This window comes from Cynocephalus volans, chromosome 14 (assembly GCF_027409185.1).
Source record: "Cynocephalus volans isolate mCynVol1 chromosome 14, mCynVol1.pri, whole genome shotgun sequence".
Classification (NCBI taxonomy): Eukaryota; Metazoa; Chordata; class Mammalia; order Dermoptera; family Cynocephalidae; genus Cynocephalus; species Cynocephalus volans.
Window position 1 is genome coordinate 51,969,191 of NC_084473.1, and position 26,828 is coordinate 51,996,018.

A 26,828-nucleotide genomic window follows, 5' to 3' on the forward strand; every position below is an offset into this window, starting at 1 on the left:
ATTCAAGTATTATTCCATGCTAATTTTAATAGCTGTAAAATATGTAGACAAGGCTATCCTTCCTATCCTTTTAAGTAAATTTCTATTTCTAAACACAAAGACAAATACAGCTGGATAAATGATAATGATATGGGGATTGTACTAATCTTATTGAAAGACTCTCTTGGCTTAAGTGAATTTCTAAAGTGAAATTTGAGTTACAGTCAAGGAATTTCAGTAAGCAAAAAGGAGGAAGAGAATATAAAAAGCATATGGTGTTATAAGATTAATGAGGAAGCAAGGAGGGACTTGGTTTAAAATAAAAAAGAAAGAGGAAGAAAAGGGGGAAAAGACACTAGAGGAAAAAAGCTGAACACAAAACTGCAGCAAATATTTATATTTTAGGTTTAAATTTATTTTCAGTTACACATTTTAGAGATATAATAACATCAGTGGTTAGTAAGTATGGAATAGCAAATTTAAGTTAAAAATACAGCAGACTATTGACCTTCCTCTTATTACATACTATATTCAAACCAGGCAATAAAGAAAATTGTGAAAAGAACACTTTATAAAATATTCCACTTCAAGTTTAAGTGTTACTTAAATTCTTAGGTGAAATAGTAAAAAACTTTAAACAAATTGAATTTTTCTGTTTTAACGTCAATGGGAGGTAACTACACATGGAAAACAATCTTCCAGTAATATCTCATAAGCAACAAGTCACAAATCTTAAACAATAATTTACATGTCCTGGAAGCTTTTGGCTATTAATAACTAAATTAACCTGGTTCTCCCATTATAGATGGAGTATATGATTAAAAGTTATTTAATTAATTTGTTGTTTTACATCAATGAGATTCAAGTGAAATCAATTTATAAAAAATATCTTTAATGCAATGAATTGACCAAAACTTGCTAGAATCACTAAGAATTTGCTAATTAGACTTCAAAGCCAATTTCAAAATGAAACTATACCTTATAGGCCCAATTACAAGGACAACCAAAATAAAACTGTTCCAAATTCTAAATGGCCACTCTGACTTTAACACTATATTGATCATCAAATGCTTACTAAGCCTATTTGTTTAATGGATTAAAGACAATGCAAAACTGTTTTAACAGTAAAAATCTTGCAAGAAAATCAAGGAGTCTATTTCAATAACCTAAGGCAGTGGTTCTCAAAGCATAGTTTCAAGACAGCAGGATAAGTATCACCTAGGAACTTCTTAGAAACAAGAATTCTTAATCATGTATGTTTCTATGATAGGATTCTATTTATGTAGAATTGTGTGTGTATCTGCGTGTGTACAGAAAGATGAACAGAAATAAATTGCTTGGTGTAACTGTTGCACAATAAGAATATTTCTGTTCAGTCAAAGCCTAATTAAAATTCAGGTTTCATACTGCTTAAATTGTAGTGTCTAAATACAATTTCCCAGAAAAAGAAGCAAAGGCTTTTTTGAAGAAATGGCTGTTTCCAGATCTGGAATAGAATATGTTCAAGATGAGCCTAGAACATTTTGTCATGGCAGAAAGCAAGGAAGCTCTCAAGGAGTGCTAAGGTCATGTCCTAAGAATTCAAGAAGCAGCTTTTAAAGGGTCTTCTTCCACACTAGCCTAAGTTGGGACAGTAAAAAAAATAAATGGAGTGGATTAAAACACTTCAAATAATTTTAAATCCATGAGTTTTGCACTGACGTTAAAACAAAAAACTCATTAGTTATCTCAAGAGGATATTAAAAAACAAATTTATTATTTGGAAACTGATTAATAAAGGGAAAGAAACATTCACCTTGCTTTTCCCATAAGGTCTGTTCCTCTGAGTAACTGAAAGTTTTTTTAAACTAATAGTTTTTAAAAGAAAGTTTTTCTTTATGGAAATTAATCCAGCTATCAAATTATAAAGGGATGATATAATTAGAATATCAGAATTTTTCAACCTCTAATTAATCAGTGGGGCTAAGCAATGATTTTCCATGACAACTAACATCACAAAAAAGAGACAAGCAGACATGTGCTCTCTGATTGAAATACACATACAACATACGAATATTCTTACTAAAAACTCAATTTGGACCTGCTTAAGCCTCTAGATATAACAGGAAATATAGGAGACAAAATTGACACAAAAAGTGTGTAATCAACAAAGTCTCCATTGTGGGGAAACTCTATTAGACAAACCTGGTCTCTTAAACAAATGAACTGCTAGGAAAAAGGAGGGATCATACAGACTAAAATAAAAAAGACTTAATGCACATGGCAATTGACTGAATATATTCATCTGATTTGGATTTGAAATGAAAATATAAAAAACAAAGATCATAACAGAATCAGAAAAATTGAAACTGACTAAAAATTTGATGTTTATGTTACTAAAAATTATTAGTTTTTTAGGTGTAACTGTCCTGTTTACTTTTTAGCTATATTTACTCAAATATTTACTGGTGAAATGATGTAATCTTTATTTAGGATTTGCTTCAAAATCATGTAGAGGCTGTGAGAAGAGTAGGCAGGAATAGAAATGAAATAAGATCAACTATAAGTTAGTAATCATTAAAGCTGAATAATGGGTTCATTCACTCCATATTTTTACGTAGATTTGAAATTTTCCATAATAAGTTAAAATAACATTGAGGGTACATTTATAAAATGGAAAATAGATGTGCTATTTATTTTTATACTTTTCCATATATTTTTAACATTATAATAAACATTACATTTTCATTTACCTTTTTACTTAGTCTTTGATTTTCTTTTTCAATTTTCAGGATTTTGGAAGCGTTACCGTCTACAGAATCCACAGTACTCCGAAGCTCTTCTACAGTTTTTGTTAAACTCTGGTTTTCCATCTCCAGCTTCAATAACCTGCTTGATGTCAACTCATTCACCTCATGGCCCAAGGATTTCTGTGGGGCTGTGATATTGAAAAATATGCCATTGGTAAAACTATGTTTACTCTTTACTATTTAAAATATTGAGTGTAAATGCACTATGTTGCTTGATCTTTAACTTTACAAAAAATTAATAATGTATAAGACAGACACTATAAAAAATAAACAACAGAGAGGTAAATCTTGAACTTTAATGAATGCATAGCATTCTAGGGGAAAAAAGCCCAAAATTTAGATTAAAGAGTTCCAGTTCTAGTTCCATGAGAAATTAACTTCTGGACAATGCCCAAGCCACTTTAACCTCAATGAATCTCAGGTTACTTTTATAAATATAGTAACTGCCCTGCGTATCTGAGTCACTGTATGACTCAAGAAACAAAAAGCATATCCTATGCCATACCTTCAAAAATTAAAGAAAGTCAGTTTAAGGGGGAAAATCCTCATGTGATTCTGAGAAACTCAAGACAGTATATACTGGTCATGTTGAAAAAGTCTTTTTGTAAATGAATTTCTGCTAAACTTAAGTGCAAAGAGCAACATCTACTCTATTTTGCCCAGGGAAATCATCTTTATAAGTAGATCCCAGCATAATATCTTTTTCTTAAAAAAAAAAGAAAGGATGACCAGTAAGGGGATCTTAACCCTTGACTTTGTGTTGTCAGCACCACGCTCTCCCAAGTGAGCTAACTGGCCATCCCTATATAGGGATCTGAACCCGTGGCCTTCGTGTTATCAGCACCACACTCTCCCAAGAGAGCCACAGGCTGGCCCTTCAGCATTACATCTTTTAAAATAAGAAAACTTGGTGTCTACTTCTGTAAATGCCCTCTAGTAAGCCAAAAACAATTATTTCTTAATTACCTAATAATAGCACTCATTTTAAAACCTTATTAGTAGACTCATTACATATTTTGCTGATATAAAAACATTAGGACTTATAAATGAAAATGATAGCTAGGATTTATTTTGAAATCCTAGATTTCAAAAAAGGAAGTGAGTAAAGATATTAAAGAGCACTTCTAGATCTGTCTACTATTGTGTACCTTTGAAATTCTTCTTCATAAAAAGCAAACACACACACACAACATATACCCCCACCTGCAAATATTCTCTTCAAAATTAGGTACAGTAAATAATCCCTACATTTTAAGTAGAGAAAGCCTCAATTTTTATTTCCAGCTTTTGTTCTAGTCATTGTGTTTTGAATCTTTTATTAAAAGCTGATATACTTGATAGTCACTGACTTTTAAAATTCCATTAGTTGCCCAAGTCATTGCAACATGGGAATGCAAATAATTCTGACATACTGACTTCATATCCTTTGGATATATACCCAGGAGTAGGACTGCTAGATCATATATGGTAGTTCTATTTTTAATTTTCTTGAGGAACTTCCATAATGTTTCCCATAATGATTGTACTAATTTATTCCAACAACAGTGCACAAGGGTTCCCTTTTCTCCACATCCTTGCCAAGACTTGTGTCTCTTTGGTAATAGCCATTCTAACAGGTGTAAGGTAATAAAACTCATTGTGGTTTTAATTTGCATTTCCCTGATTAGTGATGTTGCATATTTTTTCATATAGCTGTTAGCCTTTTGTATGTCTTCTATTCAGGTCCTTTGTCTATTTTTTAATCGAGTTGTTTTTTTACTATCCAGTTGAGTTCTTTACATATTTTGGGTATTAACCTCTTACCAGAAGTATGTTTTGCAAATATATTCTCCCATTCTGTAAGTTCTCTTCACTCTGTTGATCATTTACTGTGCAGAGCTTTTTAGCTGATGAAACCCCATTTATTTTTGCTTTTGTTGCCTGTGCCTTTGGGGTCACATCCAAAAAATCACTGCCCAGACCAATGTCAGGGAGATTTTGCCCTATGTTTTCTTCTAATAGTTTACAGTTTCAGGTCTTACATTTAAGTCTTTAATCCATTTTGGGTTGATTTTTGTACATGGTGTGAGATGAGGATCTCATTTCATTCTTCTGCATGTGAATATCCAGTTTTCCCAGCACCCTTCATTGAAGAGACTATCCTTAGCCCATTGTTCCTAGCATGTTTGTCAAAAATCAATTGTCTGTAAATACGTGGATTTGTTTCTGGGCTCTCTCTTTCATACCATTGGTCTATGTGTCTGTTTTTATGCCAGTATCATGCTGGTTTGATTAATATAGCTTGGAAGCAGATTTTGAAATCAGGCAGTGTAATGACTCTGGCCAGCTTTGTTCTTTTTGCTCAAGATTGTTTTGGTCATTTGGGATCTTTTGTGGTTCCATACAAATTTTAGAATTGTTTTTTTCTATTTCTGTGAAAAATACTATTGAAATTTTTTGTATGGTTTTGTTTTGTTTTGTCTTGTTTTGCTTTTGCAGCTGGCCAGTAAGGGGATCTAAACCCTTGACCTTGGTGTTACAACACCACACTCTAACCTACTGCGCTAACCAACCAGCCCTTGGAATTTTGATAGGGATTGCACTGAATCTGTAGATCACTTTGTGTAACATAAAATTTTAACAATATTAATTCTTCCAATCTATGAACATAGGATATATTTCCATTGATTTGTGTCTTCAATTTCTTTCATCAATGTTTTACAGTTTTCAGTGTAGAGATCTTTCACCTCCTTGGTTAAATTTATTCCTAAGTACTTTAATTTTTTTTGTAGCTACTGTAAATGGTATTGTTTTCTCAATTTCTTTCTTTCTTTTTTTTTTTTTTTTAAAGATGACTGGTATAGGGACCTTAACCCTTGACTTGGTGTTGGCAGCACCACGCTCTCGCAAGTGAGCCAACCAGCCCAATTTCTTTTTTAGATAGTTTCTTGTTAGTATATAGAAATGTTACTGGGTTTTGTTGATTTTGTATCCTGAAACTTCGCTGAATTTATCCTAACAGTTTTTTGGTGGAATCTTTAGGATTCTCTGTGTATAAGATCATGTCATCTACAGACACAGACAATTTAACTTCTTCCTTTCTAATTTGGAAGCCTTTCATTTCTTTCTCTTGCCTAACTGCTCTGGCTAGTACTTCCAGTACTATGTTGAATAGAAGTGGTGAGAGTGGACATACTTGACTTTTTCCTGATCTTAGAGAAAAACCTTTCAACTTGTCACTGTTGGGTATGATGTGGCTGTAGGCTTGTCAAATACAGCTTTATTGTGTTGATGTATTCCTTCTATACCTACTTTGCTGAGTTTTTGTCATAAAAGGATATTGAATGTTTGTCAAATGTTTGTTCTGCGTCGACTGAGATGATCATATGGGTTTTCGTCCTTCATTCTGTCAATGTGGTGTATAATATTTACTGATTTGTATATATTTAACCCCAGGGATAAATCCCACTTGTTCATGGTGAATGAGTCTTTTAATGTGCTGCTGAATGCGGTTTGCTAGTATTCTGTTGAGGATTTTCGCACCTATGTGCATCAGGGATACTGGCTGGTAATGTTTTCTTGTAGTGTCCTTATCTGGCTTTGAAGTGTCCAGGTAATGTGGGCCTTATAAAATGAGTTTGGAAGTATTCTCTCTTCAATTTTTTTGGAAGAGTTTGAGAAGCCTTGTTATTAGTTCTTCTCTAAATGTTTAATTCACCAATGAAGCTATCAGGTCCTGGGCTTTTCTCTGATGTGAGACTTTTTATTGCTGATTCAATCTCTGTACCCATTATCAATCTGTCCAGATTTTCTATTTCTTCTTGATTTTGTCTGCCCAAGTCTCATTTGTTATTTGTAGTCATGAATTTCAAATAAACAAGATTGGGCTCCAACATGATATACATTAATAATACTTACAATACTGTGACTGTGCTTCAATGAAGCAACAGGTGAGATCATGAAGTATTAAAAAGAATGCTTACAACACATATTTAACAACATGGGAGAGTGTCTATATTATAATCTTAGGTGAAAAAAGGAACCTGAACTATGTATACACATTAACCTTGTAATGTTTAAAATACACATGTGTGTATAGAAAAGCATGCATTTTCTAAAACAAATTTTCTAAAATGTAGAAGTGATTTAAGAAATTATTAGTGACTTTTATTTCCTCCTTTTAATTTTCCACATTTTGCAAATTTGCAAAGAATTTTGCAAGAAGGAAAGTCCCTTGTATAACTCAAAAAAACAATAACTACAACACATTAAAACAAATATTCAGGTCTATGAACTCAGCTAAGATCAATTAAAAAACAACTGTGATATAATGATAATAATATTAGTTAACACTTGAATGCTTACTATTTAGCAAGCACTGTTCTAGGGGCTTCACAAGTGTCAACAAATTTAATCCTCACAACCACTTTAAAAGGTACTTACTGTTTTGTCTTCTCTTAACAGATGAGGAAACTCTTAACTAACAGTGTGATTTTAACTACTTTAATAGTAGAAAACACTTAAGTCTTAATTGCTTTACTTATAACTCAGTTCACAGGAAATACAATAAAAAAAAGTTTCACAAATACTTTAAGTAACACATATCAGCAAGTTCACTGATCGAATGTCACCACTTACTATGTAGTCAGTACATGTGGCCCCAGAATTTGGAATTAGGTTCTTAAGTACAAAATTAGGAAAAATCTGATAGATAGTAAACAGATGAGTAATCTGTAGAAGTAATTGTTCTGTAAGCACCACATTATAAACTCTCTCAGAGCTTATGTCAACCTCAGCATTATATCCTCAGGGGCTGGTATAGTACTTTACACATGGTAGGTGCTTAATAAATATTTGCTCAAGGAATGCAGGTAGAATAATCTAATACTACGTAAGTGAGGAATTATGGAACTAGTCTAATTTGAATTAATGTGAACTGGCTATAATTTCAAAAAAGTATATCAGTGTTAGCATATTCAAAGGAGCTATTACCCAGGGCCGGCCCTGTGGCTCACTTGGGAGAGTGCGGTGCCGGTAGCGCCAAGGCCATGGGTTCGGATCCTATATAAGGACGGCCAGTGCGCTCACTGGCTGAGTGTGGTGCAGATCACACCGTGCCGAGGGTTGCGATCCACTTACCGGTCAAAAAAAAAAAAAAACAAAGCTATTACCCAAACGACTGTATTATATGTAATTATGCCCAGCTTTAAGAAAGAGAACGAGTCAATGTAGAGCCTAGGAAAAAAGAGCCAAAAGTTAAATACTTACAGGGGAGAGGGGGTAGGCTTTCATTATCTCCAGGGTATAACTGGGCTGAACTGGTTGGCAGGTATAATCTTATGATGAAGAATATACATATCATAAAAGTAGCTATAAAGATCCTTAACTTTCTTTATTCTGACTACATATACACCTAAGAATCTTTCCATTATGTTTTAACTTCCTATTTGGGTTTGCTTATAGTTAAAGAACATGCTGACCAACTAACATGACTTTTCTGTTCTCCTTACTAGATCACTATATTTCTCAAAATAAATTAATAAATTGGTATTCTAGCCTCTTGTGATATTAACATGAAATAGTGCCTAAATAACTAATCAAATCTGTTATTACATTCATAAAATTGAGTTGTACGACTTACAAAGCTAAGAACTAGAACAAAGAAAGTGGAAACCATGTATTATTGTGTAAAATCATATCTGGAAAGACAGCTGGCCTTCTGAGATTATCTCTAGCTGGGAAAGATAGAGAACTGCAATAAAATATTCAGAAATGTAAACATAAATATAACTTCATTTACTCATTCATTTATTTTTTTAAAAACCTCCAAAATTGGGAATACCTTCAGAAAGTTCACTAGTTCTGGATATCTGTTCCAGCTCCCAGCCAAGATGTAATGATTCATCCATACTTTGTTTCTGTGCCATTTCCAAAGTCATATTTTCTTCCATTAATTCTTCAATCTTTTTTCTATCCATATCTCGTTCCTTTTTTATTGGCAGGGAGTAGGGAGAGAAAAGAAAACTAAGAAATAGTACAATTTCAAACTTATATTTTATTACTCATAATATGTATTTATTGGAAACTGAATAATATGAGGAAAAATAACTGAGTTCCTTAAGATTTTCACAGTTTGAAGGCAATAATAAGTTATTACTGGTAATTATAATGATCAGGTTTCTGACATCATATCTTTGGGGACACTGAAAACTCTTCTTCACAGTCAATATATTGTTTTAGTGAAAATAACAAAAGCGTTCTGATCCAATGCTAAATTTCAGCAAATAGCTTTATTTCTGTACTATTAAAGACACGTTTACACAATAGCTTATTTATTGTGGTTTTGAAAGGTAGAAGACAAAATTACTAAGTAATACCCCTTTGTAATACAAGCAGAAATTTCTACTACTTTACTGTTTATTTAAGGTAGGAAGCATACAACTTATTTAGCTATCTCTTCTCTCTTAAAGGCTCAAGAACACTAGCCATCCATGTAATTATGGAGAAATCAGCTGAATCTTAGAATTTTTCCTTAGAGGCCATTTAATTGATCTACCCCATAAAACTTACCATTTCCATATCATGCAGTTTAGCCTTTAGTTGTAAATTCTCTTTTTCTAATTCATGTAATTTATCAGAACGAGCTCGAGTTCCTTCTAGTTGGTCTTCCAACATGGTTTTTGTTTCTAATAAAACTTGGTTGTCTTCTTTTAATTCCTATAAACATTTCAAACAGACTTTATGTATTACAAATGTGTTAATATCTGTTAATTTTTTAAAGCTCTTGAACATAAAAATTCTTTATATTAAAATAAAACATTTAGCTGTCTTTATTAATAGTTCTATACAAGAGTAAAGTTAGTGGGTAATAGAAATACAGTTGATGTTTTCTTAGCTTTATTTTTCCCCTCAGAATTTAAGCTATTATGCAACAAAATACTGAGTACTTATATTAGGATGAGTAATACTACTATAATTTCACATGAATTGTTGGGGTATATTTAAATTCCCTAGTCACAAGGATAAGTAACTAAGTATAAGTAGTCTTCCAGATATTTAAGGTACAAATCTCCACAAAATTCAGGCTTTAATTTATTGACTGAAATAGCTTTAAAGATTTCCCTCTATTTAAAGCTGTAACTTCAAGTGAAGGATTTGAGATTTTTGCAGTAAAATACCAAGACTTTAAGACTCTCATAAATCATAAACCAAGGCTCTATCAATCAATATTTTACATAATTACCTTTTAAAAATCCTTAATAATCCCTACAGATACTTTGAAGATGTGTTCACAATTCTGTCTTGCTAAGTTATATGTCTGTGGTTTATATAAACCAAACTCTACAGAAAACGTATTAAGACAGTGGTATCCATGAGGATCTTTTAAGAGTGTGCCATGTATACACATGTCTAAATAAGTGACAAAGAATTAATGTGTACTTTATCTTTGCAGTCCTACTGGGTTTTTTACTGGTAACTTTCAGGATAAAATGTTCTAACTACTGTTTCTTATGTTTTCATTTCTCTCCTTCTTATCCTTAAACTGAAACTGACCAAAATCTTCTTTTTACAGACAATGAGGAAATTAACTGAGAAAGGAAACAAGGACGCAAGAACTGACAAATCCTCACTGTCAAACTCAACTTCATGTAACACTGAACTGTAACCATGAAGAAAAAAATTTTTTCTGATTTGTTTGTATATGTATATAGACTTCATTGATCCCTACTTAGTAATCTCAGTTAAACAGCAGTCAGAAGTATGTTGTATTTTTGTAAAGAAGGAACATACCTCATTACAAAAAATAACAAACTCACAGCTAACACCATACTGAATGGGAGAAGTTGAAAGCTTTTACACTAAGAACTGGAACAAGACAAGGGTGTCCACTGTCACGATTCTTATTTAACACAGTACTGGAAGTCCTAACCAGAGCAATTATGCAAGAGAAAGAAATAAAGGGTATCCAAATTGGAAAAGATGAGATCAAATTGTACCTGTTTATAGACAACATGATCTTATATGTAGAAAATCCTAAAGTCTCCACCAAAACACTCTTAGAATTGATAAACTAATTCATAAAGTTGCAGGATACAAAATCAACATACAAAAATATATTTTGTTTTCACTTCTGCTACAAGTTTGAGATTAGTAGAGATAAATACTTTATTTCAACAATGAAAAGGACTACAAAAGTCTGCTCTACCTATTATGCTAAAAAAAAAAGAGCTCCTAAAAAGTTCAATAAAATTAATAATGTCTAAAGATCCCTTTGTAAAAGTCTAATTATGCTGATCTATCACAAAATGAATACCCAAAGGTATTTATTGTTTGTGCAACATTTCAAGAATTCTTCATGTTTAAGTTCATTTAAAAAATCATACTTTTAAAGAAAAAAAATATCATGGATGGTTAGTCATGTAAACATACCTCAACTCTTGCCTTATAAAATTCAATATCATGTAGCCTCTCTTTATATCTGCTGACTTCACTTTCAAGCTTATCAACTCTGATTGCCTTCTCTCGAAGTGCATCTAATTCATCTCGGTACATTCTGGCAGAACGAGCATCCGAAAGCAAATTCATGTTCTAAATATAAATAAATAATACTTTTAATATTATTTTCTATTTTCAACTTGTTATTCCTTGCTTACACAACTTGGTAAATCTACTTAAAAAACCAATGAATTATATTTTAAATGGCGGATTTTATGGTATGTAAATTATACCTAAAGTATGTAGGTTTTTAAAATAGGGAGATATGAAGACTTTTTTTTAAACCAAGAATAAAAAGTATTTTAAACATATATATGTTTATATACAAATTTTTATATAATGTTCTCTATCAGGAATGTAAAGAATATTCAGGATATTTAAAAATAAATTAACCTTTACTTAACACAATAATCTGCAATTAATCTAGGGTGAAAAAATTAACTTTAAAATACAAGACAGTAAAAATACAGAAAAGGCAAGCTATTTTACAAAAGTGGATCATTAGCTACTTTAGAGAAATAATGTTTCTATCCAGATGTGCTGTAACACCAAAATCTTGCTGAGATTTTTTTAATGCTTCCAAGTAAAATGATCAATGCATATCTTAATGCCATTTGAGACAAATATTAAAATCCACCCTTTTAAAAGCCTACTGTAATCCTTTAGAACAGCAGTTTTCAAAGTGTGTCTAGGGACTTCTGTGGGTCCCTGAAACCTTTTCAGGGAGTTCATGAGGTTAAGAATGTTTTCATAATAACAATAAGACATTATCTTTTTCACTCTCATTCTCTCATAAGGGCAACATTCTCCATGTTTCAGAGGCTACATGGAGTGTGACATCTTAACAGATTAAATGCAGAAACAGATATGAGAATCTAGGACTCTTCTATTAAGTCAGGCATTAAGGTGATTTCGAAAAAATGTAATAGAGTACCACTCTCCTAATTTTTTTTAAATAAGTCATTTAGTTAAAATATTATTTTTATGTTAAAAGGGAATAGGTTGAGTATTTTTAAAAATAAATTAGTAAATAGTTTTTCAAAGTCTTAGTATCAATTTCTAATATGGTAAATACCAGTAGATATAATCCACATTAAATAACCCTCATTAATTTTTAAGAGCGAAGAGGGAGTCTTCAGACCAAAAAGATTGAAAACTACTGCTCTAGAAGGTACACACATATAAAAAAAATCCTGCTACCAAGAAGTGGAACTGCGCCACAGCATATTTAGAAATAAAGATTATGGCTCCCAGTCTCATTCATCCAGGAAGGTCCCAGTTTATGATCCTGCAAATGGAGTATTCTCCGCATTTAAAATAGTATGTTAGGATAAGTAAGGGGAAGAAACAATTGTCCAGCCATATCCCAATCCTTACCATTTATGGATTAAAGAGCTCATACACAACCCCCAAATGAAAAGGAAACAGAGTAACTAAAGAAGTGAATTCTTAAACACTCTTGATTTAAGATGAAAAAACACAAAGCTTTAGTAAAATAAATGGTAATTTTTAAAAAGTAAAAAGTTTTTATCTTTTTAATAGGAAAAGCAAAAAATCAAAAAGCATTCTATCATATATAAGTTTACATAAAACACCATTAGAGAGCAGAGACTCAGGGAGGTACACATAAACAGCATAGTTTACAGTAGCTGTGTTTCATCTTCCAAGGCCACAGAGGTCAAATACATAAAAAAGAGACACTTGGAACTGCCCCAGTCCTAAGAGGTTCTTTTGAATCTTATCAAAGTTTGAATATTAGTACGGAAGAAAGATGAGTCCAAAGACTTTGATTTCCAGTTTTAGTTCTGGCATCTTTAAAGAGATGGAAACTGAAAAAATCACCAAATCTCTTTGAACCTCAGTAATTTCATTTATTTATATAAAGCACTGAGATAAACGTTATAAATTAAGAGGAGAAAAATCAATTTCCAATTACTCGGTGGTCCTCCACAGTTAAAGTTCCAGTTACAAACCTCTTGTTGCAATCTTTTTAGTTCTATTTCCATTTGCTCAAGTTCTTGTTTACAGTCCAACAACTGTTCAGTCTTTTCCTCCCTTAAATGAAAAAATATATTTATTAACAAATAAGCTTACTACTTTCGAAAACTATGATCATCATCTGCATTAATACAAATGTATTATCATTACAAAATAACTAGTTGAACATAGTACATAGCATTAGCCATAACCCCAACCCAGGGGAGAAAAACAAAGAAATGAATATTAGGAATTCATATGATTAGATGTCATCAAACTTCCTCCATAATGTTCTCCAAAGACTAACCTCAATGACTAATATCCTTACAGTACCTAATACAGTTTCTCTCTCTCCATCTTTTCTGCTCCCCACCCCCCTTTCCCACTCTTCTTTCTCTCTCCCTCACTTCATAGTCATAGACAATTAAGCTGGAAGAGTTTTTATGTAAGGCAATATTATCTGGGTCTGAGACTTATAAGGATCTCCAAACTATTTTCAACATTTTCAGTGGTCTAAAGGAAAGTATACACTTCCTAACTAACATACAGATAACTAAAATTTTTACATCTCTATTGCTTTCTGCCGTGTAGCCTATAAACATCCTCGAATTTCTGCTATTATTTTTTTTCTTTTTGAACTGGTTTTACTTCTAACTTCCATTTTCTATCTCTCTGTCAGAGCCATGCTACTCAAAGTCAGCCTCCACTTATCTCTACTTTTCCACCTGTTCTTTTGTAATAAAAGGAAAATGCTTTTTTAATAATAAAAGGTAAATAGCATAAAACAACACTTGTTTACATCTCCTCCTGCCCTTACATCTTTTCAAAATCATGGTTTTTATTTAAATTTTTTTTTTCCATTTATCCTTTTTTTGTTGTTTTTTAAAATTTTTAATTTTTTTGTCAATTTTTACTTTTTTATTGTGGTAAAATGTATATAGCATAAAGATTATCATTTTAAGCATTTTTTAAACATTGCCATTTTAAGCTTGGAATTAATTAATTTCATTCACAATGCTGTGTGACCACCATCTCTCTCTATTTCCAAAACTTTTTAGTCATCCAAACCATTGATAGAGAAATATTCCCTTTAATAGAGAAACCATAATTTATTATGTGAATTGTTTTTCACTGCAATAAATAATGTTTTGGTAAATAGACATAAAATCCTGTGTATTTCAGGACAAATTTCTAAAAGTGTATTACAGGTTGATTGAACCCTGGACCTCAGTGTTATCAGCACCATGCTCTAAGCAACTGAGCTAACAGGCCAGACCTGTTTGTTTTTCTTACTAATAAAAAGCTATTACCTTTTGTGATTTATAAGGCATTTCTTGCAAATGTTCCTTTTGGAATTGGAAAATGTTTTTTAAAAATTAACTTTTTATTATGGTAAAATTTATACCACAAAATTTGTCACTTTAACCATATAACTCAGTGGCAAGAATTACATTCACAATGTTGAATGTTGTCCATTCCTTGGTATACAGACAATTAAAAATATATGTTAACACAAAATGTATACATGAATGTTCATAGCAGCATTATTCATAACAGCCAAAAAGTGGAAACAATTCAAATGCCCATCAACGGATGAATGGATAATCAAAATGTGGTATATCCATATAATGGAATATTATTCAACCATAAAAAGGAATGAAGTACTGACATATGCTCCATCATGGATGAACCTGGAAAACATTATGCTAACTGAAAAAAGCCAGGTCTCAAAAGGCTACATATTGTATGATTTCACTTATATGAAATGTCCAGAATAGGGAAATCCATGAAAACAGAAAGTAGATTGATTAGTGGTTGCCAGGAGCTGAGGACAAAGAGGGATAGAGAGTATCTGCAAATAGGTATGGGTATAGGTTTATTTTGGGGTGATGAAATGTCTTGAAATTAGATAATGTGTGATGGTTGCTCAACTCCACAAGTAAATTAAAAACCAGTGAATTGTATACTTGAAAAGGATTAATTTTCTGAAACGTGAATTATATCTCAATAAGGCTATTTTTTTCAAAAAGAATTAATAGTTTGTATAGTCATGTGTTTCTGGGATATGTATATTAACAACACAGATATGTTCTGAGAAATGCGCTGTTAAGCAATTTCATTGTTGTGCAAACATCAAAAAGTGTATTTACACAAACCTAGATGGTACCACCTACTACCCATCTAGGCTATAAGGTATAGCCATCATAATTTTTGTGGTCCATTGCTGACTGAAATGTCATTATACAACTCATGACTGTATTAGAGAAAAACTCTTTCGAAACATGGGATCCATGGAAGTAGAAAGAATTACTGAAGGGAATCTTTGGGTAGTGTTAACTACTGCATAAAAGTAAGATTCATAAGGAATTCCTTCTTCTTCCAACCAAATCACAAATTATACTTTTGCTCTGTATGTTTATAAATCAAAAGCAATTTTACTATGATGTACCACCCATAAATGAGTATGCAATTAGTGAATTTGCATGTTCTCATCACAATTATTTATTGTATAGTTTCCATTAGGTATACAGCAACCTAGTCTATTTTTGTCCGCCATGATTTCCCCAGTATACTCACTTCAGAAAAGATCTGTCCTAATAAAAAGATGTAAAACAAGTGTTAATAGAAGAAATCCATGAAGGAACACATTTTCAAAGGACAACAAAGATATTAGATGGTATCTGAAGAAATACTAGTTACCAGGAATACTTGCTGTATCTGGCATATTTGTTTATCCATTAAAAATATCCATTTACATTTTCCAATCAGTATATATGCAACCAAATTTTATCAATCTTTAATACACTCCATGGCCAAGTAAATTTTATTTAAAAATTAAACTCTAATATAGTACAAAATGTTAAATGAATTCACAGCCATCACTGCAGTTCTAATTGCATGCTTTATTTAAAGACTGGAGAAGATTGTGCTAAATTATACGGAACGAAGTAGTGTTCACTGTTTAGGCTATCCATTAACTGCCAGTCAAACTAATAACAGCAATCTCTTCCCTAATTTTCCTGGTGCAGCTGTTTATAGAATATCCTGGGCGTGTTCACTTCAATAGATACATAATAATGCAGACATCCACAAATGAAAGCTGTATTTTTTTGTTTTCACATTTTCCAATAGACTGTAATATTTTTTCTACCTTGCATATTTAATCACTTTCTTCAACTGCTTTAAATGATCAGTAAATAAATTTAATTGCTATATTGTGGTTTTAAATTTAAAATCTACACTCTGAAGCTCAAATTCCAGGAAAACAAACCAAAAAATTAAATAATAATAATAATAATAAATAAGGAAAGAAAGAAAAAAGCCCCCACAAACAAAAATCCTTTGTTCTTTTTTTTTTTTTTTTTTTTTTAAAAGATGACCGGTAAGGGGATCTTAACCCTTGACTTGGTGTTGTGAGCACCACGCTCAGCCAGTGAGCGAACCTGCCATCCGTATATGGGATCCGAACCCGTGGCCTTGGTGTTATCAGCACCACACTCTCCCGAGTGAGCCACGGGCCGGCCCAAAAATCCTTTGTTCTTAAAGCATAAAATAGAAAACTCCAGAGTGGAGATTGGTTCCCAAAGAATGCCTATGTGACATTTATACTGACTCTCTGTAATGATCTTTGAAAGTTAAATAAATATAATTTCATTAGTATTAATTAACTCTGAATATTTACCTTTACTAAAGTACATGACTCAGGCATGTCAATTACTCAATGCAAAAAATACACACACAAAAAATTGTTTTTGGAATACTACATTCCAATAATTCCATCTTTTAAAACATGAATTTAAAAAGAGCTAAACTTATTAGTCTCATCAGTCATTCCCAGTATTTTGGATTTCAAGAATATAAAAATTAAAAAATTGGGCCGAGCCCGTGGCGCACTTGGTAGAGTGCTGCGCTGGGAGCGCGGCGACGCTCCCGCCGCGGGTTCGGATCCTATATAGGACTGACCGGTGCACTCACTGGCTGAGTGCCGGTCACGAAAAAACGACAAAAAAAAAAAAAAAAAAAAAAAAAAAAGGAATTACTAAAAAATTAAGGAGGCCCCAATTTGCCCAGGAAGGGACACTATTTTATAAAAGAAAGGACATTTTAACATTAGAAAGATAGAAAAGACATAAATCCAGAATAAAGGGCATCATTTAAATTGATAAGATTTAACATTAGGAAAATGTATGCCAGTCTCCTTATTTTTGACAAATACTAGTAAAAACTTTGACATGGGCTAGCAATGGAGACCCACTGATCTATATTCTCTAAGCCCAATAATATTGTTTAGGTCACCTTTGAGACCATATAAATTCAGTGAACCTTGAAAATCAGCAACTTACAGTTCTTGTCTAAGCCTTCTAATCTTGGCTTTAGCATCTGCTAGTTCTACTGACAGATGCTGTCGACTTTCTGTTCGCTTCATGCCTGGAGAACCACAGGGTGATTGTGCAGATGAAGAGGCATGGGGTAGAAAATGAAGACCATCCCGTTCTTCAGAGAGCTCTATGATAGTCTAAGAAATTATAAACACAGAACCACTTTTAGTATTCTACATATCAGTGAACTAAACACATGAACACTATTCACTGGGTCTAAGTACTGTACTATAATATCAAAAACAATTCACTGGTCAAAAACATCTTAACTTTGTCATATTTAGCTCTCATTTTTTAAAGTTTCATTCAACAGTTCATGCATGAGCTATTTAGTAGATAACTCTAAAACAAGACTTAGTATTTTTTCCCTTCCCTAGTTCTTTAACAAAAGAAACCAATTACATTAACTAGATTAGACAGCAACTGTCGGAAAGGTGTAAAAAGACTTGTTGACAGGAAAGAAATTAATCTAAAGGTGATTTGCCTAGAACTGTGTTGTTCAATACGATAGCCAGTAGCACAAGTGGCTATTTAATTAAAAATTTAAAGAGTTAAAAATTCAGTTCCTTAGTCACACTAGCCACATTTGAAGAGCACAACAGCCACATGGAGCTAGTAGTACTCTGCTGGAAGCCCAGAAATACAACCTTGCCATCACTTCAGAATTGGCCAATATGATTCTAATATTGTAAACAGGGATCTCAAAGGGACCTAACAAGACCTCAGAGGTTAAGCGCAATCTCTTTATTCTTCAGGTAAGGTAACTGAGGCACAGAGATGATATGCCCATGATCAGACAACTAGCTAATGCCAAGATTGACTCCATATCCTATGTACTCTCTCCTACAATACTAGCTCCAATCTGTTTATCATCTCAAAGCTTCCTTTATTCCTTCCTCCAGAGACCCTCCATAGGGCACAAACGCCTCCTCCTTTGCCTAAATCTGAACATTGAGGGCTATTTAACCCACATGTACCTTACACAATCATATTCCTCCTTCCCCTAATTTTCCTTTTCTTTGTTGGCAAATTATCTTTACTCTAAACCAATTTCTCAGTTTTTCTTTCAAACTTTTCAAACAGAAATTATCTTCTACAGCAATTTCAACTGTCCTTATTACTCCTGACAAAATGGGCGGGGTTACCACCTTGGGACCATGAAATCACCATCCTTGCTTTATTTTTTACTAAGTCTTATCCACCCTCACTGAATCATTACTTGCTTGTTTGTTTTTTTAACCACTCACCAGAATTCATTTCTTTATCCTCAAGATATATTTTAGCACCTATATCAAGGTCTTATCTTCCTGTTTGCAGCTATTGCTTTCATAGCTTCCATCCATGCATATTGACAAACCACAGAAAGTAACTTCCCAGTTCCTTTTCTCTCTGCAAAGTCACGTCCACTCCCTATTCAATATATATAGGCTTCTCTAGTAAAGGAACCAATTCTTCTTTTGTGGCATGTTTTCTTTACTATCATTACTTCCATGTCACCATACCTACACCTGAATCTTTAATCACTCTTCTTCTTCTCCCTATTTTTGCCCAGTCCAACAGATTATTCTTAGCTATTCCAGAGCTCCTACTCAGCCTGGAACTATAATCAGGCCCTTAAATGTCACTCTTACTTTTTAATTTAACACTACCATGCCATTTGTCTGATGATGGCACACTCTTTGGGGGAACTAACACTTACAGAACTCCTAGCTTAGGGATCTTCCAACAAGATCTTAAACTATGTCTGCAATAGAGATACTATGTCTACTTTGGACATGAGGAAACTAAGGCTCATATAGATTAAATAATGTAACCAAAGTCACACATCCAATGATAGGTATTACAAGAATTCAAATTCAAGTCTTACTCAAACACTATGTTATTTTCCTTACTTACTCAGTTTTCTCTATTTCTGTTCCAAGGTGATAGAGCACTAAGAGAAAAACAAAAAATTGTACAGCCCTACTACAGATCTTGCCATCCATCTTCAATTAAACTCCTTCCACTACCCGTCAATCCTTTTATTGAGATCTTCCTGATTTCCTGGCAAATTTCCCCACAATAACTGTTGTAAATATTTCCCTTTTTCTCTACATAAGCCTCCAACTGCAAACTGCTGTCATCACTTCCAACAAATGATCTCTCCTCCAATTTGCCAAAGAAATGATACAATCTGGGATTAATGCCTCCATTTTTATTCATTTTTTTGCTCTCAACACATATTCCTTAAACCTTTTTGATTTCTTTCTCCATATTGGCTTTTTTCTCCTCGTTCTTCAAAGACATATGAAGGGTCTTCAAAAAATTCATGTAAATGTTCATATTATCTTTCAATTCTATTTTTCTATGAACTTTTTGAAGTATCCCCGTACCAGTTTCTCCTATCTAGGAAAAAAGTTACATTCTCTTCTTGCCACCTTTTGAAGGGTAGTTTATATGTCCATTGACAATACTTTATCCTATCCATCTACCCAGTATGCCAACCCCAACTTTCCTGTCTCTGTAAATAGTGTGTCATTAATCTCCATAGTAGCCCAGTCTCCACCTCCTTGAAGTCAACTTTTATTTGTATATTTTCTTACTGTCTCAATCATCTTTAATCTTGTTTTCTAACACCTACTGACTCTAACAACAATACCTGGCAGATAGTATTTAATTAATGTTTGTTTCATGCACAAATAAATTAGCACTTAATTATATGCTAGCTCGTATTTTTTATTTACAAATAATGTGTTTTTTCTCAATAAACCAGATGCAATCTTTCTTATACCTCCTTTGTACCTCTCAGTCTCTCATCTCATCTAGCACAGTACTGAGCACAAAAGAGGTGCTCAAAATATTCAACTAAGCAATTTACAAAATGGAAAACACAAAAAAAAGTACAGAAAACAGATATACATTTGAACTTAGTAGGTGGTGAAATGGAGATATCAAGAGCTTCCAGATGCCAATGAACAGAGCACAAAAGAACTAAGCACTACAAAATATTTTTCAAAAAGAAAGAAGAAAGAAACCTGGTACTAAGAGTTAAGAGTACACAGAGGTATTTTCCACTAAGGATTATTTAGACTTTGGACTGGTCTCTAATGATGGTAGCTTCTTGAGCTCAAGTCCTCTGGTACATTTTCAAAATAATCTAACAGGAAATGTCATTAAAGCGTAACTCTCATTTCATAAGCCTCCCTGATCCTTCCAACTAGCAGTTGCAAGTAAATCTTCCTTCTTTGAATTCCTATGGTATTTAGATATATATCATTTTTGGTACCTATCACTTTTCAAATTTTATTACAGTTAATTATTTTATTAAAACAACTTCCCTATTAGACTGTAACAATCTTTATTTATTTATTTAGGTGGCTGGCTGGTATGCTTGGCTCTTTCTTTGAAAGTTTGTCAGTTTGTTGCTCCCAATTCTACTTACAAATTCTATTTACAAAACTCATTATTAAGTAAAAATTAGAATTAGAGATGTGCTCAGCACAATCATGGATTTAGGCAAAGGTATTAAGATGGTTAGGAACATAAGCATTAGAGTTAGACCTGGTAAGTTACTTAACTTCCCTGAGCTCAAGTATCTTCATCTATAAAATAGGGCTATTGTGCAGATTTAATAAGACAGTATGTGTTAAACTTATAGCACAAAGTCTGGTATAAAATTAAAAGTGACAATAAAGAGATCTTAAATTCATTAAAATCTCCTATTCGGTTTTTAGTAAATGGAAAGGATCGAAGACATACTTGTTCCATAGAATTAAGAATAAAAAAATGAAGAGAAATTAAAAACAGAGTGACCAAATATACACTTTTTAGACTGAAGTGAAACAATTATTACAAAAGATCCATCAGAACAGGAAAAAAGTTACAGGGAAAATCTAAATAAGAACTTGTTTCAACGTAACTAAATGATACAGAATTATTTTATGTACATACTATCTTTACATTTGTCTAATATTTTTCACAATTATTTTTAATGACCATTTCTAATTTGTCAACTGGTAACCCAAACTGAAAAACAATAAAGTTCCCCAGAAAATTGGATTTAAACCAGCCAGCAACTTCTTTCTCAAACACCTGAGACAGGAGAGAGTATGACCACTTTTTTTTTTCCTTGCTAGAAAAACAAATTCAACAAAAATGCTTAATTAGGCAGAATAATATATTTTAAAAGGTTTTTCAATCACTCTATATAGTGTTTCATATTCTTACAGTTTTGTGAAAAAGTCATGTAATGGCAAGTATTTTGTTCACCCCTTATTAATCCCTTCACTTAGATTGACATATATAGCTTGATCTCATTTATCACATGAAACCAATGCATAGATTTTTAGAAATAATTCCTCAGAAGCTGAAGGAACATTACTGCAAAATCTTTAATAACCTGAAATGCAAATAGAGGGATGTTCTAGAAAGTGGATAAAGCAGTAAAAAAGCACTAAAACAAACGAACAAAAAGACAGAGCATATGGTTCAAAAATCAGATTGAAAATGAAATGATCTAGGTATCCCAGGATAAGTTTGATATATACTAGGGATGTTTTTCAATTTACTCTCTCCTTCCTTTGGTCTCATTGCCCTAGCTTTTTAAAAATTTAATTATTGCCCTAAAATGTTTATTTCGTATATTTTCTTCTCTTTTAATGACTGAAGAAAAATTGAAAATTCCCATCAGAACTGAATATCCTCTATAGAGACATGAAAGTTTTGTTCAGGGGGAAAAAAAAATCTTTAGGAATTTCCTCTACTTACTCTTTCATTGGCCCCTAGAGCAATCATACAAATTCTCTATAAATAAGCCCCAAACCGTCTCTCGAATGTAAATGCAACAACAGACCAAAGCTATACATTCTTCTGAATGGCATAGTACTTTGGTCTGCTAAGAAAATATTACTCACCACTGCATGCAATAAAGTCTAGACTCCTCTAAAATTATAAATTGCTTTCAGAGAGTGAACACAGAAAATTCAGTGCAATTTTACTCCTTTTAAAAAGCAAAGTTCTGCCTTAAAGGAGCTTATAACAATATTCCTTTTAAAATCACACCTCATCATACTACCTAGAAAAATTTGAGATCTTTTGTGCGATATTTTATTCTGAACACCTGTTATTCTCCTTTTATTAATACTTATTTTTCCAACCTCAAAATGTGGCAGTAAAACTAAGAAATTAACCTTAAGCAAATTCTCATGCTTCAAGGTAATGATTTTTCAACTTACATCAACGATATTTTCAGTTTCACACTTCTAATACTGTTGCCAGAGCTGGGGGGATGACTTCAGGAACAAAATCAGAATAAGACTAACTTAAAAGGAAACAAAAGAAAACCTAATTGCAATTTACTTACTAGCAATTTGGGGTTCTTATACAACCTTTTTGTTCCTGAGTTCCACAAAAAAGAAAGGACACAGTACTTTCTTACCTGTCCCTATGAAACAGAGTATCAATTCTGAAAAACTTCTGAAGCTACTATTTTTGGGGGGAAACAAACTTTCATAATATACTGAAAGAAATTTACAAACCTCTGAATGCTCATCTCTTTCATCTATAAGTCTTTTTAGATGTGATGCCATATTTTTTAAGAGTGGTTCTATGTCCTCCTGAGACATATCAGTCACTTCCATCCATTGCAGATCAAACACATTTTCCTGGTTATGGGTTACCTTTAGAAAAGCAGACAAAATAACTCAAAAATGGATAATACTTAAAAATCTCTTTCATTCTAGTATAAGATTAGCTCAAATATTATATAACCCATATAATAAAAATATAAAAAGCCAATATAATGTCAAAAGAACATTTGAAATTAATGATTAAAAGACTAACAACTAAAAGTTATCTTTAACTAAATATAATCTTTAAATGACTTAATATTCATTTTCTAGTCAACAAAAACATTTAATTCAAGGCATTTCTAAGGTTAAATATATTGATATATTTCAGCACTGCTTTAACAAAATCAATTGAACTTTTCTGCAGATAAGACTTTAAATTTATTGTAATTCATATTCAAAAGCAAACAGTTTCTAATCTTGTAGGGTATATGTTATTGTATTTTTATACTTGAATAGCTAAATCTTTGTAGTTTCTGAAGATGACACTGTCACAGAATCTTAAGAGAAAGGACTCCCAATAGATTTTTTAAAGAATTATAAAGTTATGTAAATGAAGTACTTATTTCTTGCTTTCCACTTCTCTCCATGACTCTGACATTTTGCTTTAACTTTCACAACAAAAAACAAAAATAACACTTTCAAGGATGGTGACAAATTCAGCAATTTGCAGTACTTATTATTTCTTCAACATGAAATAAAACCACAAAACTAGCATAAATAAACATATATATAAAGACATTTATATATAAAAAATGTATATAAAAACATTTATATACCAATAAAACTATATCTTTTAAAGTATTAATATGCTTACTGTTGACAGCAATGTTACTGACAAGATAGCTGGGCACTATGAATGTTAACTAAAAAAAAAAGATGATCTATGGAAGAAAAAGTCATCTAAAGAGTGAATATTATAAACATTACCAATTTTCACTATTTAAAAATTCTCTCCTTTCCCTTTTCTAATCAACATGTAAAATTTAACATACTTTAATTCTAATAAGTCTTTACAAGATTAAAAGCCTAAGAGTAGATAGATGAAGAAATAGCAGCTTTTAAAATCAAACTTAATAAACTATTTTAACTTCAATTATTTGACACTGCACAATATGCCCTAGATTTAAGTTTTATACGGATGTTACAAATCATTAATGTATTTATAATTCAAGTAATATCTTCAATAAAAATTATGTTAGTCCATTCATTCAAAAGAAAATCACTGGAATGACATCATAATAAGCTTATCATCTTACCTCATTTATAGTTTTGAATTACAAGCAGTGTTCCACTTTGTTTCCATTTACTATACTACACATTTTGTACTGTCTAACAAAGACATATACTTCATTCCTCAAATAACATTTTCTGCCTATGTGCCTATAGATAAAGGCAACAGTACATTTGTAGTTTAGCACTGTGCCATGTTTAATATAGTATAAAAGCAGCGTTCATTTATATTTGATCTTGATTTGTTCTTGCTTATCCTATGACATTGGGAGATATACAAATAAACACATCAAAAACTTCATAAGTACATAAAAATTGTATAGAAGTCATTACCTCTTGAATATGAGCGGCAACTGCTGCTTTTGTATCAAAATTTAAACCTTGAATTCTTTCAATAAATTCTTCTTTTCTCTGACACTAAAATAAATAAAATAATCATTCATACTCTGTAGGGTATAATCCTTAAAATATTGTATAGAACTAAAAATTCATCAGACTTAGAGTTTTGAAAAGTAAAGGTTTTGTTTTGCATTTAAATTGTCTGATATACTTACCTAATAAAGAGATGATGATTTTTTAAATATATAAATATTTATAAAAGTAAGGCACTGAAAATCCATACTATTTTTATGCTGGAAAGTTCTACAGTGAGAAACCATTACACAACCTATCTGAGGTCTGTACAATATTATTATGCTAACTTTACAAACAGAGAAGTAAAGAATCAAACACTTGTTTCAGGGAGGGTAAGTTAGTTGCCAAAAAACACAGTGAGTCAGTGGCAGAATTCGGAACACAGCCAAAATGCTCAGTCACAAACAACACAGCCTTTCTTCCTGGAAAAAAATTTTTAAAGAAATTTTTACTTCATTACAATTCATTCTCACATCTTCATCCTATCAATCTTAATAAAAGAAACCCACTTTTGTGGCCCCAGTTCAACATTTATACAATAAATATTTGGGTTTTTTCTAACATAATAAAGTTACCAGTGACAAGGTTTAAGAACGTATACAGTAATACACATATAACCAAATGGAATAAAGGAAGCAATTCTTTATTGTGCAACTTTTAAAAAAAGCTTTATATAAATTAAAAATATTAAAATGCAAACCTAATCTTTTTCCTTCCAGGTCAGTACTGAGTAACAGTTCAACATGCATCTTAATCAGTGCCTCCATCTACATCTCTTACATTGTAATCCAACTGCTAGTACAACTGTATTCTTGCAGCTACCAAATGAGAAGTGCATACAAAATAGACAGCACTGCCTTGTCTAACTTGGATTCATGTCCTGGGCCAATTACTGAACTACTAGTGAAGTTAATACATTTTTAAAAAGAAAAACTGGTCTTTGATCATTAAGAAACTTTTAAGGCTCTGATTTATACTGTAAATGTTTATTTTATCAAATTTTAACACTTGTATTTCTACTGCCATACAATTTAACTAAACATACTCCCATCAGAGCAGAATTCTATATCTTGTAAAAACAAAATTATTAGAATGATATAATCATGTTTAAAACTAAATTACCATGAATGTATAATTCCTAGTTGTGACTAGCAAGTCAGAGTTTTGGGGGAATGGGATAAAAATCCATAGGTTTAAAAACAAGATTTTTTTTTTGTCTAGTAAATAATATTTGACAGACTGTGTGAGAATGATTAAGAATTACTTTCTAATTGTACATTTGTAGCATTTATAAAATAACTAACGTTCGAGTATAGTAATCTCAATTATTTACTGCTTCCAAAATTATTGACCTACGCATAGTTTCTAAGCCATTCGGAATATAAAATGGCGGGGTTATTACAAAAGGTAATGACTATGACTCACCAAAAGTCCCCCAAATTCAACTGCCATATCTTTCTCTGCCTTCAGTTTAAACTAAACAGATGCATTTCCCTTTTCTAAGCCCCGGAACCACAGTTTCTTTACTTATACTACCTTTAGGAGCTCACCCTTTAGCACAGTCTCAATACATACAAATCAATAAGAATTCTTCCTTTATCCTTAAAATACATTTCTTTCTTTCTTTCATTTATTTATTTATTTGTTTGCTTGTTCGTTTCTTTCTTTCTTTCTTTTTTGTGACTGGTAAGGGGATCACAACCCTTGGCTTAGTATCGCCCACACCGCGCTCAGCCAGTGAGCGCACCGACCATTCCTACATAGGATCCGAACCCGCGGCAGGAGCGCCGCACTCTCCCGAGTGAACCACCGGATCGGCCCCCCTTAAAATACATTTCTACTAAATCTCATCTTAATTCAAACTCTAAAAGACCTAAGAATTCTGAAAATGTTTTATAAATAGGTTAAGCTTTTCTAAAGAATATAGAATGAATTTCATAGAATCTCGAAGGACAGAAAAGAGAAAGACTGTCAAC

At 32.3% G+C, this 26,828-nt stretch overlaps 1 protein-coding gene and 1 long non-coding RNA gene across 7 annotated transcripts in view; one reads left to right on the forward strand and one right to left on the reverse strand.

Annotated features, from left to right (window-relative positions):
• The window catches only part of LOC134362417 (uncharacterized), a 36,010-nt gene extending 33,170 nt beyond the window's left edge, over positions 1 to 2,840 (forward strand). The window contains exon 3 of the long non-coding RNA XR_010021627.1: positions 2,751 to 2,840. This is a non-coding gene — a long non-coding RNA (uncharacterized LOC134362417). The remainder of the gene's footprint in view (positions 1 to 2,750) is intronic.
• Positions 1 to 26,828, reverse strand: part of CCDC88A (coiled-coil domain containing 88A) — a 129,590-nt gene that overhangs the window by 47,268 nt on the left and 55,494 nt on the right. For all 6 annotated transcript variants that reach the window (XR_010021626.1, XM_063077651.1, XM_063077650.1 and 3 more), the window contains exons 6-13: positions 24,772 to 24,855; positions 23,116 to 23,256; positions 17,564 to 17,736; positions 13,217 to 13,298; positions 11,178 to 11,336; positions 9,318 to 9,464; positions 8,590 to 8,734; positions 2,712 to 2,896 (exon numbers count right to left, since the gene is read on the reverse strand). Coding sequence is in view for 5 of the 6 variants with exons in the window: in XM_063077651.1 (XP_062933721.1) it covers positions 2,712 to 2,896; positions 8,590 to 8,734; positions 9,318 to 9,464; positions 11,178 to 11,336; positions 13,217 to 13,298; positions 17,564 to 17,736; positions 23,116 to 23,256; positions 24,772 to 24,855 (1,116 nt within the window). In the remaining variant the exon portion in view is untranslated. The remainder of the gene's footprint in view (positions 1 to 2,711; positions 2,897 to 8,589; positions 8,735 to 9,317; positions 9,465 to 11,177; positions 11,337 to 13,216; positions 13,299 to 17,563; positions 17,737 to 23,115; positions 23,257 to 24,771; positions 24,856 to 26,828) is intronic.